We start from the raw sequence: 16,357 nt of genomic DNA, 5'->3' as shown, positions 1-16,357 counted from the left end.
GTTTCTCATGTAAATAAAACAATCATAGAGAACTCAGTGAATAATTATATGGAATAAATAATATGCCCATCATTCTCTTAAAAGATGAGCTCTCTTCTAGGGGTTTAAGCTGGGGAACCTTTAACCAACAGTGATTTTCCTGTCTATCCATTGTCAGGCGCCTCTGTTCTTTCCCTTTTGTACCTGTAGTCAGAACAATCCTAAGATAAATATAGGATGAGTGATGGATTGAATTCTTTTAACTTAATAAGCAAACTAATTTAACTTCATCTAACAGGAACTAAGAGGAAACACAGAAATATGTTGACACCACTTAAATGCTGTTAAATCGTCACAAGAGGTCAGACCACTTAAATATTACTAGATCAGATGTGGAGAAAACAGAAAGCTTTGGGAAAAGTAGTTTGCAGAAATCTTCCCACTCACAGACTGTCCACACCTACTACAATGTGGTTTTATTTAAGTACAATGTCAATGCAATGTCAAGAGAAAGAGATACCTTTAGGTTACGACTATGGAAAGCTTTCTTTTTTCTTTTTTAAATAAGGAACTCCAGAGGATCCTGGGAATTATGCAAATGAACCTCACCTAAGCAAAAATGCTGAGCCACCTTGACAAGCCTCTGGCGGCTTTTCATCCTCTTGAATCCTCACCAGACTTCATCATTTATGTAATTCACATACACCTACTATGATGATTCACTCCTTGCACTTGAACTTGAGGGGAATGAGGATGGGGTTGAGGAGATGGGCAAGAGGTGGGGCAAGAGAAGAAAGTACCCAATACTTGTTTTTTCTTTTTTCTTTTTTAAAAGACTTCATTTTCCTGCATTTCTCTGAACAGCTCTGTTAATCTTTAGTGAAAACACATATGACTTTATACAAGCAAGAGCATAAGTGGTCCCAGACCGAACACCAAGCTGCAAATTAATCACAAAGTTATGCTACATTTATAAAGAATAAGCGTAGAGCTTAAGCAGTTTATGAATCTTGACAAACTCCCGAGACTTCGTTACCTTTGATATGCAGCCTGGGACTACAGGTCCCGCTTTGTAATATGTGGAATGACGACCAAGGTTTTTCGAGAGAGAAACTGAACCAGACCGAACTGCTTCTTAGAGAACTCGTAAAACTTCCAGCACTGGCCGAACACACTGAAAAGGTTTGTAAAAAGAGAGTGAGACAGAAGCCACAAAAGAAAAAGACTAAGTTATATAACACATCAGCCCCTCAGACAACAATCTCCAGGGACACAGGGAGGAGTGAGAAGCAGGGGGATTTGAGGATGAGACCCCAGCTCTGGAACCTGGCAAACCATCGAATGCTTTCATCGTCTCACTCGTAAAATGCAGATTCCCATACCGTCTTCACAGGGCTAGGGTTAAAAGAAATATTTTTTCTTGTGAGAGTATAGTGCCTTCTGTGAGATGAGATTTAAGGTTTATTTACTAAAATAGCAGAGGTTGTTCTGTCTAAGTAGGGCCAGACCTCAGAAATCCTGGAAACCTCCTTTAGAACCTATGGGGTAATCATCATCAAAATGATTAAAATCATGTTTTATTTACGAAATACTTCCCTCTAACCAACCTGCTTGTATGATTCCATACTACATGTGAGTTCCAAAACATTTTGAATGTGCTTATATGAAAGAGAGTCCAGGATAAAATGTGGAGTGAGGGGGGAAAAGCAAGTTGTAGAACAATGTGTATGGAATGATCGTAATTTTGCAAAAAAAAAAAAAAAAAAAAGGACAATAGAGATAAGCCACTTCTAGCTGGAAAAGCACCTTAGGAGGACACAGGGGTGGACTTCTCCTAGACATTGGTACTGGGAGGGAGATGGAGCCTTTTTTTTTTTCATACTTCTGTAATATTCACAATGGACATGCATCCTTTCATAGTTCAATCAATGTGTTTGTTCAAAAAGATACATGCATTCCAATGTTCATAGCAGCACCTTTCACAATAGCCAAGACATGGAAGCAACTTAAATGTCCATCCACAGAGGAATGGATAAAGAAGATGTGGTACATACAGATAATGGAATACTACTCAGCCATAAAAAAGAACGAAGTAATGCCATTTGCAGCAATGTGGATGGACCTAGAGATTATCATACTAAGAGAAGTCAGACAGAGAAACACAAATATCATATGATATCACTTACATGTTGAATCTAAAAGAAATGATACAGATGAACTTATTTAGAAACCAGAAACAGACTCACAGACATAGAAAACAAACTTATGGTTACCAAAGGGGAAAGGGGGGGGAGAGATAAATTAGGAATTCGGGAGTAACATATACACACTACTATATATAAAATAGATTATCAGCAAGGACCTACTGTATAGCACAGGGAACTATACTCAATATCTTGTAATAACCTATATGGGAAAAGAATCTGAAAAAGAATATATATATATATATATATATATATATATATATACACATATGAATATATATCTGAATATATATATATGAATATATATCTGACTATATATATGAATCACTTTGCTGTACACCTGCAACTAACACATTGTAAATAAACTATACTTCATGAAAAGATAAATTAATTAAAATTTTAAAAATAAAAAAGCAGATTAAGCATTTAGTGAAAATAATTTAGAAATATCTTAAGAGAAGTATCTTTAAAAATATTTTTTTCACAACTCTTAAGTATTAGGATAGGCTTAATTTAATCTATTATTCTGATTCAGCAATTTAAAAAAGCTTTAAAAAAAAAAAAAAGAAAAAACACCAGAAACATTTTCCCATCTAGCAGTTGGGAAAATAATCATGTAGATAGAGATCCTCACTCTTTCCTTCATTCGATCAAATACTCAAACATTTCACAACTCCTACTGTGTGCTACGAAATGTTCTAGACATGGGACGTAGGGGAGTGAACAAAGTCACTGCCATCATGGGGCTTCTGTGCCACTGAGTGAGAAGAAAATAAACACACAAGGGCATGCGCATAGATCGTGAGATGGAGCTATGGCAGGGTTTGGAGCCGGGGAGAGACGTGCTCTCCCTGGCTGCTTTAATCGTTAGTAGATTAAAGGATGCGAGGGCAGAAGCCTGGCGATAAGAGGAGGATTTTGCAATAATTCAGGCCATAAAAGTTTATGGCTTGGTCCCAGGTGGTGGCAGTGGAGGTGGTGAGAGATGGTCAGATTCTGGATGTTTTGAAGATGGAGCCAATGGCATATGTGACGGAATAGAGGTGAGATGTGAAGGAAGGAAAAGGCAGCAAGAATGACTCCCAGATTTTTTATCTAAGCAACGAACTGGAAAAATAGACTTGCAATTGATCAAGAAGGAGAAGACTGGGAATGAGTCAGGGTTTTGGGGGGGGGGTGGTGGGAGTGGGGAGGAACTGGAGTTTGGACACGTGAAGTTGGACAATCCTATTTGTCAGCCAAGTGGAGATGTTGAGGAGGAAGCAGACGTGAGTCTGAGGTCCAGGCTGCAGATGTGCACTTGGAGGTTATACTGAAAAAGATATCTTTACAAACATTTTTGCAACGTTTTCTCACTGATTTATAGAAAGATAAACTATCCCATTGGATACATCTAACCAAAATCTTAAGACTACTAGAGTTGGACTTTCTGATTGCTCCTCCAATAAGCTCATTGTTTTTTGTCAAAGTGCTGAGGAAATAAAGTAAAACTCCGGTACTGGAATTTATGTGTATAAGAGGTGCACACTGCATCTAAGTGCGAGAATAGGTCTCAAAAGAGTTAAATGATTCTTCGAACGCCTGTGCCGTAGAAACCTCTCTAGCTAAGTATGTGTAACAGATATGCCACCAAACATCTGTGGCACCTAAGAAAATTTGCACACTAATTACAACGGTGGCACAAGGATTGACATGCCAACATCTTTAAAAACACCTTTGAACCCAAGACCACCTTGGGATAGACTACACCCGTATTAGGCAAGAGCATTACTTCTTTTTTTTTTTTCTCTTTTTTTTAAAATTAATTTTTATTGGAGTATAGTTGCTTTACAATGTTGTGTTAATTTCTGCTGTATAGCAAAGTGACTCAGCCATACGTATATCCCCTCTTTTTTGGATTTCCTTCCCATTTAGGTCACCATAGAGCATTGAGTTCCCTGTGCTATACAGTAGGTTCTTATTAGTTATCTATTTGATACATAGTATCAATGGTGTATATATGTCAATCCCAATCTCCCAGTTCATCCCACCCCTCGTCCCTTTCCCACCTTGGTAGCCATACGTTTGTTCTCTACGTCTGTGTCTCTATTTCTGCTTTGCAAATAAGATCATACTTCTTGATAGTAAACTTGTGCAGACCGTGTTTGCAATGAGCAAGGCATAAGACAGCAAGGCATGTTTCACAGATGTCTTGCAGTGGTTAGACAATACTGTCTTTTAGGGCAGCCATATGCAAAGATCCTCAAATTCTCTCAAAGGGGTCTTTTGTTCATATATAAAAACAGCTGAGTGTTTTACCGCCAGCTGAGATGCCAAGCGATCATTTTAGTAGCTGGGTCAAAAGTAGGTCTTCAGTTCATCTGCCCTGAACTAGTTTGCTTCCAAAAGAAACAACAGTACGTCCTTTGAAACAGCTACCCATTTGCTCAATTATTTCTTCATATCAGCAGTGATTCCTCTGCAGCTCCTACGGCCACAGTCCTGGGAATTTTCTTTCATTCCCAAAGCCAAAGGTGAGGGACACAGTTGTTGAAGAGCGAAGAGGAGAGCCCCGCCTACACGCGACCTGCTTCAGTGGATGTGATGCTTGCACAGGGGCCCTCCCTGTGGTGCCCACCTAGGGCTAAGCCAGCAGCAGAAGCCCGGTGCCCACACCCTTTCCTAGGCTCCCTCCTCTCTCCCCCACCGTGAGGCTCCAAGTCTTCCTCTTCTCGCCCCACTCCCTTTGGTGGGAGCCAAAGGGAAGTGCACCGGCCACCATATGCGTATCAGCCCAGTGTACACAGTGTTCAAACAGCAGCCTCTTAGGGTCCCAGTTTTCTCATCTGTGAAACTGTGGAGCTCCGTGATGGTCACAATCCCGCTTCCAGCTCTTTAGCCCTAGAAGCAGAAAGCATTTCCAAGGAGGCAGAGCAAAAGCGCCTCAAACTCCCATTCCCTTTGTTACAGCTGCACCTTTGAAAGCTGAACCAAGCAAGGGTTCCTAAGGGGATGCGGTGTTGGTGCAAGAGCCTGGATGTATTTAGAGCATTTGCATGCCATCAAGCACCACCACAACTAATCGATTGGGCACCACGTGTTCCCAATACACAGAAAGAACGGAATTCCAGGAGAGTTTCCTGGACATGAATGCAAATAGAACCACAAACAGAGTAAGTCTGTCCCTGTCTTATCTATGACTCAGAGGTGAGCAGAACTGCCCTGGGGGCTCCGAAAGATGCCCAGTGTCCTGATCCTACGTGTCCTTCTTTCCTTTTGAAAGTGTGTTGTAGAAGCTGAAAGGGAAAGGAAAAACCCCCTGCTGAAAAATCCACCTAACCTAGATGGTTTTCAGTTAAAGCATTATGAACAGGGAGGAACCACTCCATCCACTCAAAATGTTTTTCAACACACAACTGCTCATTAGGATCCCAGATGACTGTGAAATTATACTAGAGAGTCAGACTAATGCTCCTGAAGATCCCGGCTTGAGTGGCAGTGAAGTCACACCTCCCATCCTCGCCTCAGACACCAGGCGTGAGTCACCTCTGAGACGCCAGCTCTTCCAATTAATAGTGCAGACTCTGCTCAGATGCTCGCCCCGCGGTGGCTGACGGGCTGGTGGTGTTATTTGGCTACATGTAATTCAGTGAGCCTGTCAGGATGATGAAGAGACACGGCCTGTCTTCTCTCCCTCCTCCGATCTGGCAATCCAGTGTCTTCTTCATAAAAGCGAAAGACTCCCAGCCAGCGGCCCATGGCCTTGATGTTAAGTCAGGATACCCAGAGGATCTGTTGGGAAACTCAACCCCACTGCTGGTGACTGGCCCACCCTCTGCTGATGCCACACTACCAGGGCCCTTCTCACACGAAACGGTTTGTGCAAAGCTCCGTGCCTTCCACACGGAGAATGAACATCTGGAGTGTCCAAGGCTTGAATCTTCTGGACACGGACACTGATGTAGACACACATGAATCACGTTCACTCCGCAGCTTTTGAACAGGAGGCTCTGGCAGAGTCCTTAATGGAATCAAACAAAAATATTACACTTGCTGGGAAATTCTTTCCTGTTGCTGACGGCAAGCTGTTTCTTTCAACTGCACTCAGCTTTGTCTCTTTGATCAAGAATGGAAACACAAACCAGTCGGAGTTTGGCCAGAGGATTTCAGCAGCCTCTTGGAATCTCTAGATAAGTTCTCATTTGACACAAGGGCTTTGGTTTGTGTAAGAAGCCTCCGCAGAGCCTTGTAAATATGTCTTTCTATCTTAGGGCACCGAGTTCCACTTGAAACTAAGTGCTGCTTTGTTAGAATTCAAAGATACCTTCTGTGTATTTACTATCAATCAGTGACACAGGACAAAGCCACGGTTTCAGAGGAAAGTCTGGGTCAAAATCCATACTGTGGTGTAGAGATTTTTTGGGGGGTGGAGTGATTTCAGTACCTAAACCAGGGCTTCCCAACCCTGGTTTGACATGTCCCCTCTATGTCCTCACTTATCTCAGCAAGGATCAGCAAAATTCTCAATAAACATAACTTCACTAAACAACTTTTATTATAGCTTAACATTTTTATAGTCACTGTATGTTCCACAGAACAGGCCTGTCCAGCTACTTATAGGCATAGCTGCCTGCTGATTGGCCGTGAAGGACCACGGGGCTGGTGGATGGATGTTTCTGCCCCTCATCAGAAATGACCTTGGACCAGCCACGTAATTTCTAAGCCTCAGTTTTCTCAACTATCAAGTAGGAAAAATAATCCCTATCTGTCTACGGCAGTTTTATTAGAATTAAATGACTTTTCATATAAGTCACTGTGTAGTTACCAATCAATTCTTTCAAGGATTTATTACAACATGATTGAATCAACCTACCCTGAAACCTCATCTATAAACGGGATGTTTGAGCTTGTGACACAGACACAGTGAATGGTTTTCTACCTAAAACCAAGCACTTTACCATGTATAAGAACTATATTAAACATATTTTCTGCATATAACCTCATTTAGCCCAAATGAAAACCTTAGAGGTACATGTTATTATCTGACTTTACAGATGCTTCAAGAGGCTTTATCCACTCTCTGTGATTCCCACCGCTCCTGAATCTGGCTTGGAATGGCTGTGGGAAAACTAAAAGCATCTTTTTTTTTTTTTTTTTAACATCTTTAATGGAGTATAATTGCTTTACAATGGTGTGTTAGTTTCTGCTTTATAACAAAGTGAATCAGTTATACATATACATATGTTCCCATATCTCTTCCTTCTTGTGTCTCCCTCCCTCCAACCCTCCCTACCCCACCCCTCTAGGTGGTCACAGAGCACCGAGCTGATCTCCCTGTGCTAAAAGCATCTTATTTATACACAGCTCTGTCTCTTCTCAGCCTCTTCCCCACCAGCCAAACCTATTCAGGAGCAAACCCCATTCCCTAGAATCAAACTAACCTTCTGGAAAATTTCTAAACAAGAGACTAACGCAGACCCTGATTGCAGCTCTCAGAACTGCTACCTGAGCCCACCACAAGCTGGAGGGATTTCCCACTGAGGAACAAGCGCATCTGCTAGACTGCAGACAGGAACCCCTCTGTATGCACTGGTCCTCTGCAGGGCCTTGCTCCCAGGTACTGACAGCCGGTTACTTGCCCATCTGCTGGAGGCCGTGCCACCTTACACCTGCTCAATTCTGCGTGATCCATGAACGTGGAATAAACAAAAGTGCAGAACAAAAATGCTTCTACTGTTTCTTTGGCCAACTTTTTAATAAGAGCTTAAACACTAGTTTGTAAGGGGCAGGGAGTTACGAAAAACAGAATGTCTGCTTTTGAAAATCCACCTTGAGCCATGTGAAAATAATCACTGATTAAGTTGAAAAAATCTCCTGCTAAGTTTAACAAGCAAGGCAAAAGATTTAAGTTTGTAAGGAGGAAGGAAACGCAACATTGAATCTGTCATTAAACCGTGGATCTGAATACTTGTGATTAAGATTAATCCTTGACCATTCAAAGCTCCTTAAACATACACATACATTCACACACACACACAGACTCCCGATAAAGCATGGTAAGAACTAGAATTCTGAAAAGTAAGACAGCAATGAGAAGCAAAGTCCGAAATAGCTACATTTCTCACAAATACATCTAATAAAAGTCACACTACTGAACAGAAGGGATGAATGGAGAAGTAGTTTCATCTAGAGAAGTGTCAGCTTATGATTAAGTAACCAAACAAAATACAGAATGGGGCTGTATATGCCTTCATCTGTCTTGCACCCACCCATCTGCCCTCAAAAGAACTAACCAGGGACAAACCGAACGCATGCACATATCTAGATGTGATTCAGTACTTCACCGGGATGCACGCCTAAGCTAGTAGATTCTTGTGCCATCTTGCTCACTGGCAACTAGTTTTGATAAAGGTTATTTGCAGATGTGACAGGAAATGCACTGAATCTCGTACAAAGGAGTGATCCAAAGTCCTGTTAGTTGTGACACTCTCCTGCCCATTATATGGCAGAATCGTACGGAAAAGAAAACCAAAGATGGATTTGGGTTTCTCAGTATTCAGAACGCCCCTGGAAAACTGAGGCAGTCAGACCCACAACCATCTGAGCCCCACAAACCCAGCTTCACAGCCCCTGAAACTACATTTTTCTTTGGCCTCCTTGTGTGCACGTCTGAACATCACTGCTAATTTTTAGCAGTCAGGTTTAATAATCAAAAATGCTGACTTACCAAAAACTAGAGGGAAACATCGCATACTGAATAATCTCAGGGATCTGAGGTGTGTTGAACTCTAAATACCAGGAGTATCTATTTGTTTCCATCTGCTGAGGCATGGGGAAACGGTATAATTTTTTAAGACTTTCTTTTACAAAATAACCTAACAGGTGCTTAATCTGCAGGAGAAAAAGGATATGAATGAGATCTTCATCGTGACTATGGATTGCAGTGTGAAGTTGATCTTCTAAGTATAATAACTTCTTGCCAATGGCTTCACATTTTTCTCCAAGTTCTGCCGAAAGGACGTAAGATTCCTGGCCAGAGAAAAAGAAAAAGATCACTCATAAACTATAGATTTTTTTTCAGGGCTGTGAACACATCTGTGATTTATCCAATGGTCCACAAAGGGAAGACTCCCCTTACAGAGCTCCACCATCTCCTGCACCCCATTAGAATCATGCCAGAACCTCTGTCTTCCCTGGAGGTCATTCTTGAGAATGGCAATTTCAGGTTATTACCGAATGATAAGCTGTGTCTACATAGTTCCGCGGTTGACCTCCCTCATCCGGTCATTTCAAAGACCTATTTCCAGTACATCAACCCCTAAAGTGGATTTATCAAAGGGGAAGCCTGTGTCTTCAAGCTGCATCCATGGGCAAACTCACACTAAAATAGGAACGCTAACCAAAGAGGGACCGGGCAAGTCACAAGAGCAACTGAGCTCACCTGTGAGGACAAAGAGATGCTCCTCTAGGGGTACAGGAACCTAATAGGGCGCTGAACGGTGTTCACATGCTGGCCACAGCCCCTGAAAGCTAGAATGTTAAGGAGACTTTCAATGCCACGAGGTGTGTATTATATGTACAGCTGCTGCCACTGCCGGCGTAGGTATTGATTTTCCCTCTCCCTCACCAGAGCGTTAAGCCCCATAAAAGCAGGGACACTGAATGTCAAGCCCTGTAAGAGCCCGGACAACGATGTCTTGCTTGCTGCTGGGTCCAGAGCTCCTGGCACAGTGTCCGACACATGGTAGGCACATGGCATTCATTTGTTCCATGAATGAATAGCCAAGTCTGGGAGCTCCCTCCTTCTCCAATGTTTCCCCTTCATACTTGTATTCCACACAGGAACCAGCAGAGAGCCCTCATTATGTCACTTTCCTATCCAAAACCACCACATGGAGAACAGTAGAGAGGTTCCTTTAAAAACTAAACATAGAGTTACTGTATGATCCGGCAATCCCACTCCTGGACATACATCCGGAGAAAACTCTAATTCGAAACGAAACACGCACCCCAATGTTCACTGCAGCACTATGCACAATAGCCAAGACGTGGAAGCAACCTAAATGTCCATCGACAGAGGAATGGATAAAGAAGATGTGGTACATATATACAATGGAATATTACTCAGCCATAAAAAAGAATGAAATAATGCCGTTTGCAGCAACATGGATGGACCTAGAGATGATCACACTAAGTGAAGTAAGTCAGACAGAGAAAGACAAATATCATATGATATCACTTGTATGTGGAATCTAAAAAAATGACACAAATGAACTCACCTATGAAACAGAAACAGACTCACAGACATAGAAAACAAACTTAAGGTTATCAAAGGGGAAAGGGAGGGGGAGATAAATTAGGAGTGTGGGATTAACATATACACACTACTATGTATAAAATAGATACACAACAAGGACCTACTGTATAGCACAGGGAACTATATTCAATGTCTTATAATAACCTATCATGGAAAATAATCTGAAAAAGAATAGATATATGTGTATATGTATATGTATATATATATATATATATATATATATATATATCTGAATCACTTTGCTGTACACCTGAAACTAACACAACATTGTAAATTAACTATATTTCAATTTAGAAAAGCCACCGCAGAGCAGAGTCGGAACCCTGCCCTCCCACAACCTGGCGCTAGGCCCACACTTCATTCAGTGCCCTTTGCTCTCTTATGTACCACCAAACCTGTGCCACCTGGAACTGACCCCACTGCCTTCCGTCACATGAGTCTTCTTGCCTGTGCCCCCTCCTCCATCCGTGTCTGAACCCCAGCGGTTCCTTCAAGGCCCCAAACAGTGCTTCCACCTGTAGCGCAGATTCTGACACGAGTCAGTTTCTCACAAGTGATTGTAAACTCCCTGTGGGCAGGGCCTCAGGGTAATGCCTGGCATCTAGAGGGCCATGGATTTTTAAACGAAAAGAATAAACAGTGTCAAGAAAATGAGGAAAGAAAAGAGAGAATCTTAGAATAAAGGCAAAGGAAAAAAGCAGCACTGTGCTTGGTGAGATAAGCCAGACAGAGAAAGACAAATATTGTATTATGCCACTTATATGTGGAATCTAAAAAAACTGAACTTGGAGAAACAGAGAGTAGAGTGGTGGTCGCCAGGGGCTGGGGGTAGGGGAGTTGGAGAAAGGATGTTAAGAGTATGAACTTGCAGTTAGAAGATGAATAAATTCTGGAGATCTAATGCACAGCATAGTGATTATAGTCAACAATACTGAATTACATACTTAAAAAATGCTAAGAGACTAGATTTTTTTTTTATTGGAGTATAATTGCTTTACAGTGTTGTGTGAGTTTCTGCTGCACAGTGAAGTGAATCAGCCATACGCATACACACATCCCCTCCCTCTTGGACCTCCTTCCCCCCGCCATCCCACCCAACTAGGTCATCACAGAGCACCAAGCTGAGTTCCCTGTGCTATACAGCAGGTTCCTACTAGCTACCTATTTTCCACATGCTAGTGTATTTATGTCAAACCTAATGTTCTCACCACAAAAAAGAAATGATAAGTATGTGTCATGACAGAGGTGTTAGCTAAAGCTACAGTGGTCATCAATTGCAATATATAAATGTATCAAATCAACAGTTATATCTCAATAAAAATATAATAAATAAATAATCAGCAAAAAGTGAGCTCAGAATTTAGAAGTAACCAAATGTAAAACTAATATTTTCCCATCTAATGGTGAAAGTCTTAGAAGGCATACTAAAAAGAATTTTGCATAGGAAAAACAATTAAGATAGATATTCAGATTACACTGCAGAGTTACTACAAAAACTACAATTAATGCCCAGCAAAAACAACAAAATCCCCAGGTGTGGTGATATTTCAAAAGTCCTTAGAGGCCATGAGTTATATAATATTATAATTGGAGCCCAAGAATAACCATTTAATCCAGATATGCAATTTAACATTCACTATATCAACTCCAGAATGCCCTAAAGTTTATATCCCAAATGGTCAACTACATCAGAAGAAAACAGTGCTGATTGGAACTACCCATAACTACCGTAAATATTGAAGAAGTCTAATAAGCTACAAATAAATGTATGTACAAAAGAATTCTAGTGACAACAACATACGATTTTGCAGATAAATGGACACAATTGCACAAGAAGGCATGTGAAGCACACGTGAAGGTTTGTTCAGAATTGACCATAGCAGTGATGATGAGAAAACAGCAAATACATAAAAATCACATATACATATATATTTTACTGATCCTAAAAGTAGTAACATTATCGTTCAAAGATGCAGAATTATGGAGTAGACAAATTACATGGAAGTTAAGACAATGGGCAACGAGTAACGCCATAGTCACGCATGAACTAAATGAGACATGAAGAAAAAGAACATCTGGAGAAAAATGATTGACAGCAGTGAAACCACAAGTCATACACGAAGGAAAAAAATACAGTGTTAGTGGGAAAATATATATGACTGAGAATACACTTAAAAGAGACAAAAAAGCATAGAATCAGAACGTGGAACCAAGGAATGTAAAACACTCTTCGATGGAATCAAATGATTCAATCCTTATCTTAAGGCTAAAACAAATAGAAATCAAAGCTGAATTAAATCCATTTAAAATATGTCTTTACATCTTCCCCCAAACACATAATCCCTGCCTATTTTCCTTTTAAAATTATGTACAAATTGATAGTGATTGTATGAATTTGGGAAAGTAATTTAAGACCATGTAGCAAAACTTTAAACTGTTTATATTCTATGATCCAATATTCCCCTTTCTGGAACCTATCAAAAAGAAAATTTATATATTTAAATTTAAATAATTTTTATTAGTCATTTTAAATAAATATAGAAAATGTCTATCATATATGTTAAATAATAATTTATTATTATTTTAGTAATGCAAAAGTAATTGCATTGAGTACAAGTAAGAGGAAATAACATAAATGCCCAACAATAAAGGGGACGGTTAAAATAAGTCCTGGTATATTCAATTTGTATTTAGCCATTAAAACCATTTTAATACAGGAATATTTAATGATGGGGAAATACTCAAATAGGCAAAGCACTAAAATATTAACAATTATTTGAAGGGGCAGCATTATAGCACATTTTTCTTTTCTTTTCTATACTTTGTTGTATTTTCCACATCTCTGAAAAATAGTAAAGAAGAAAGTTACTAAGAACACTAATTCAAGCCATAATGGAAAAGTATGGAAGAAATGCAACTGAATATTTTTAAAAAACAATTTTAAAGATTAAAAAGCACAAGACATAGAAAACAAACCTATGGTTACCAAAGGAGAAGGGGGGGGGATAAATTAGGAGTATGCAATTAACAGATACAAACTACTCTACATAAAACAGATAACCAACAAGGACCTACTGTATAGCACAGGGAACTATGTTCAATATCTTATAATAACCTATAATGGAAAATGTTTTATATATATATATATAACTGAATCATTTTGCTGTACACCTGAAACTAACACAACACTGCAAATCAACTATACCTCAATAAAAAAATAAAAAAGACTAAAAAGCACAAAGAGGCATAAGGAAACAAACTCAGCGAGATCAAGATTCTCTGACCAGTAACAGAAGATCTGATTGGCATTCTCTCGTAGGGCTGCTCCTCCAAGTTACAGAATCTCCACCAAGTTCCTGCACAAACCACTACTGACAGATCCTGATCCTGTACTGAAAGGATACTGAGTGTGACCTGGGTGAGTATTATTTGAGTGGTTTATGGCTTTACCATAATGCTCTCACAGGGAATCTTGGGAATGAAATTAGTTTAAGACCTAAACTGAGAAGTGACAGCTGATGAGAGGGCAGATTTACATATTTTATCAATCTGATGAAAAATTCTGCTCCATCCAGAGAAATCCCATCTGTCCACCGAGGGCAGGACTGGACCAGAGTCGCGAGCATCAGGTGGACAAAGTTGTAGAGGTCCTGCCTGTGAACCCTACCCTGGAGGGGCCGGGCAGAACTTCCTTGTCATTTCCATGCTGTGCCCAGGCATGGCGGAGTGTGTGTGCGGCCACAGTGGTATGGCCTTCAGAACCTTTCCTCTCTGCTGTCAAGAGACAGTTTATTACTTCTCCCCCTTGAACCTGGCTGGGCCTTTAAGGATCCTCCGATGACAAGAACACGGTAGAGGTGACATGCCTGACTTCCAAAGCTAGATCATAATAGGTGATACGTCTCTCAGATCACTTGCCCTGGAACCCAGTCTCCATGTTGTGAGGAAGCCCAAGCCACCTGGTAGGCATCTGGTTGAGAGCCCCAACTAAGGACCCAGCCAACAGCCACATACGGGAGGAACTGAGCCTTCAGACAATCCCAGGCTCCACCTTCAAGTTATGCAGCAAACACCCAGACATTATGGGGCAGACAGCCCTCCCCACGGATTCATGCATATAAATGGGGGTGATTTGTTATGCAGCCATAGTAGCTAAAACAGCAGGATACATGGGTATACCCCACACAGGAGCCTGCCTGGATGGACGGGACCTTTGCAAAACGCTAGCAGGAAGTACTCCCTCACCAGTCCCTAGACCAACCGGATCTTGAAGTTCACTAAAGTGCTAAGGCTCAGACTTGTCTCAGGGTGGGGAGCCGGCTGAGAACTGTGGCTATGAGGCTGAGAAGTGCAAGAAAGAGATTTCAATGAGTGGCCACCGCTGTTGGTCACTGGTCCCCAGATCCCTGGCTCCTGGTCGAATGTGCAGGCGCAGATCCTGAACACCATATTTGCTTACGATGTAACCAATGGGATCTTGCTTCCTTCTAGCTTTGGGGAAAATGACTCTTTAGTGGACACAGCACAGCAAAATGCTCCATCACAAGAGGCAGAAGGGTAAGACACGAGTGAATTCCTGTCTCGGGATCTCACATCTCCCCTTGGGGGCACACTCACTGCCTGGGATGAAGGACAAAATCGCCGCCCTCTTTAAATGTTTGCATCCTCCTGGGAACATGAGTGTGTGCTACAGTCACCCGGGATGGCAGGTCTCTTCAGGAGGCATAAAGCCTGTTACCACTGGTTTCTCTCTTGCTGTGAGATCACTTTTCTCAAGTGTGTCCTTTTAAGCCGGTGGGTTTTCAGCTCACTCTGCAGAGACCCCCCTGGCAGGAAAGCAGGGAGCTTAACTGTCAATTCTACCCCAGTCTCTAATTTTATCCATATTATTTGTCTAAGCCAGAGTGGAATGTTAAAAATAAAAAGGGAAGTAGGAGCTATTGAAGGGCTTTTGTTTGCTTGTTTAACAGAGAGGAAACTTCTTTTCAAAAAACTTGTCCTGGGCTTCCCTGGTGGCACAGTGGTTAAGAATCTGCCTGCCAATGCAGGGGACACGGGTTCGAGCCCTGGTCCGGGAAGATCCCACATGCCGTGGAGCAACTAACCCCGTGCACCACAACTACCGAGCCTGCGCTCTACAGCCCGTGAGCCACAACTACTGAGACCACCTGCCACAACTACTGAAGCCTGCGCACCTAGAGCCCATGCTCTGCAACAAGAGAGGCCACCGCAATGAGAAGCCCTCGCACCACAACGAAGAGTGGACCCCACTCGCCGCAACTAGAGAAAAGCCCGCACGCAGCAACAAAGACCCAACACAGCCAAAAATAAATAAATTAAATAAATAAATTTATTTAAAAAAAAACAAATACTTGTCCTTCAATAGATCTTCAGAAACGGCGGCATTTCTCTTTAAGCCAAACTAGTGAACTGTAAGTCAGGTGCACTGCTCTGGAGGCCCCAGCTTGGGATGTAACTGCAAGAAAGTGGAGCCCCTCATTTTCGCTCCCACCTGTTTCCCAGGACATCAAATGCCAGCGTTTACAAAGGGCCGCCTCAGTCAGGGCTGCTAAGAATGTCACGAGCCCTTCCCTGAGCACCTTCATACCTAGAAGCCGAGAGAACTGGAGCTGGCGGGGGGCTAGGGACCTCAGCCCCATCTAGTTCAGTTCCCCCTTACACACACATCGAAGGCGTCTCCAAGAGCCCTGTGACTTGCTGAAGGTCACACAAGGAGAAAGTGGTGGCTTGGGGTCCAAGATGCAGGTCTCCCCACATCTAGCCAGCTCTTTCCTCTGGATCTGACTTGGGGGGGGGAAACACAGAAAGGGATTTGTGTTGGGCTGGCCCAGGGTGGGAATGAGGGAGCTACAAAGTG

General features: G+C 41.8%; 1 protein-coding gene across 3 annotated transcripts in view; it reads right to left on the bottom strand.

Annotated features, from left to right (window-relative positions):
• DISC1 (DISC1 scaffold protein) overlaps positions 1-16,357 on the bottom strand; it is a 349,458-nt gene that overhangs the window by 5,279 nt on the left and 327,822 nt on the right. The window contains exons 12-13 of one of the 3 annotated variants that reach the window (XR_009498091.1): positions 9,604-9,692; positions 9,106-9,191 (exon numbers count right to left, since the gene is read on the bottom strand). Coding sequence is in view for 2 of the 3 variants with exons in the window: in XM_059900954.1 (XP_059756937.1) it covers positions 8,886-9,191 (306 nt within the window). In the remaining variant the exon portion in view is untranslated. Of the gene's footprint in view, positions 1-8,649; positions 9,192-9,603; positions 9,693-16,357 lie in introns of those variants that run through there. The other 2 variants (XM_059900957.1, XM_059900954.1) reach the window with 2 other exon arrangements.

This window comes from Balaenoptera ricei, chromosome 16 (genome assembly GCF_028023285.1).
Source record: "Balaenoptera ricei isolate mBalRic1 chromosome 16, mBalRic1.hap2, whole genome shotgun sequence".
Taxonomy (NCBI): Eukaryota; Metazoa; Chordata; class Mammalia; order Artiodactyla; family Balaenopteridae; genus Balaenoptera; species Balaenoptera ricei.
Note: the sequence above shows the minus strand (reverse complement) of the source record. Positions and strands in the feature narration are given on the sequence as shown.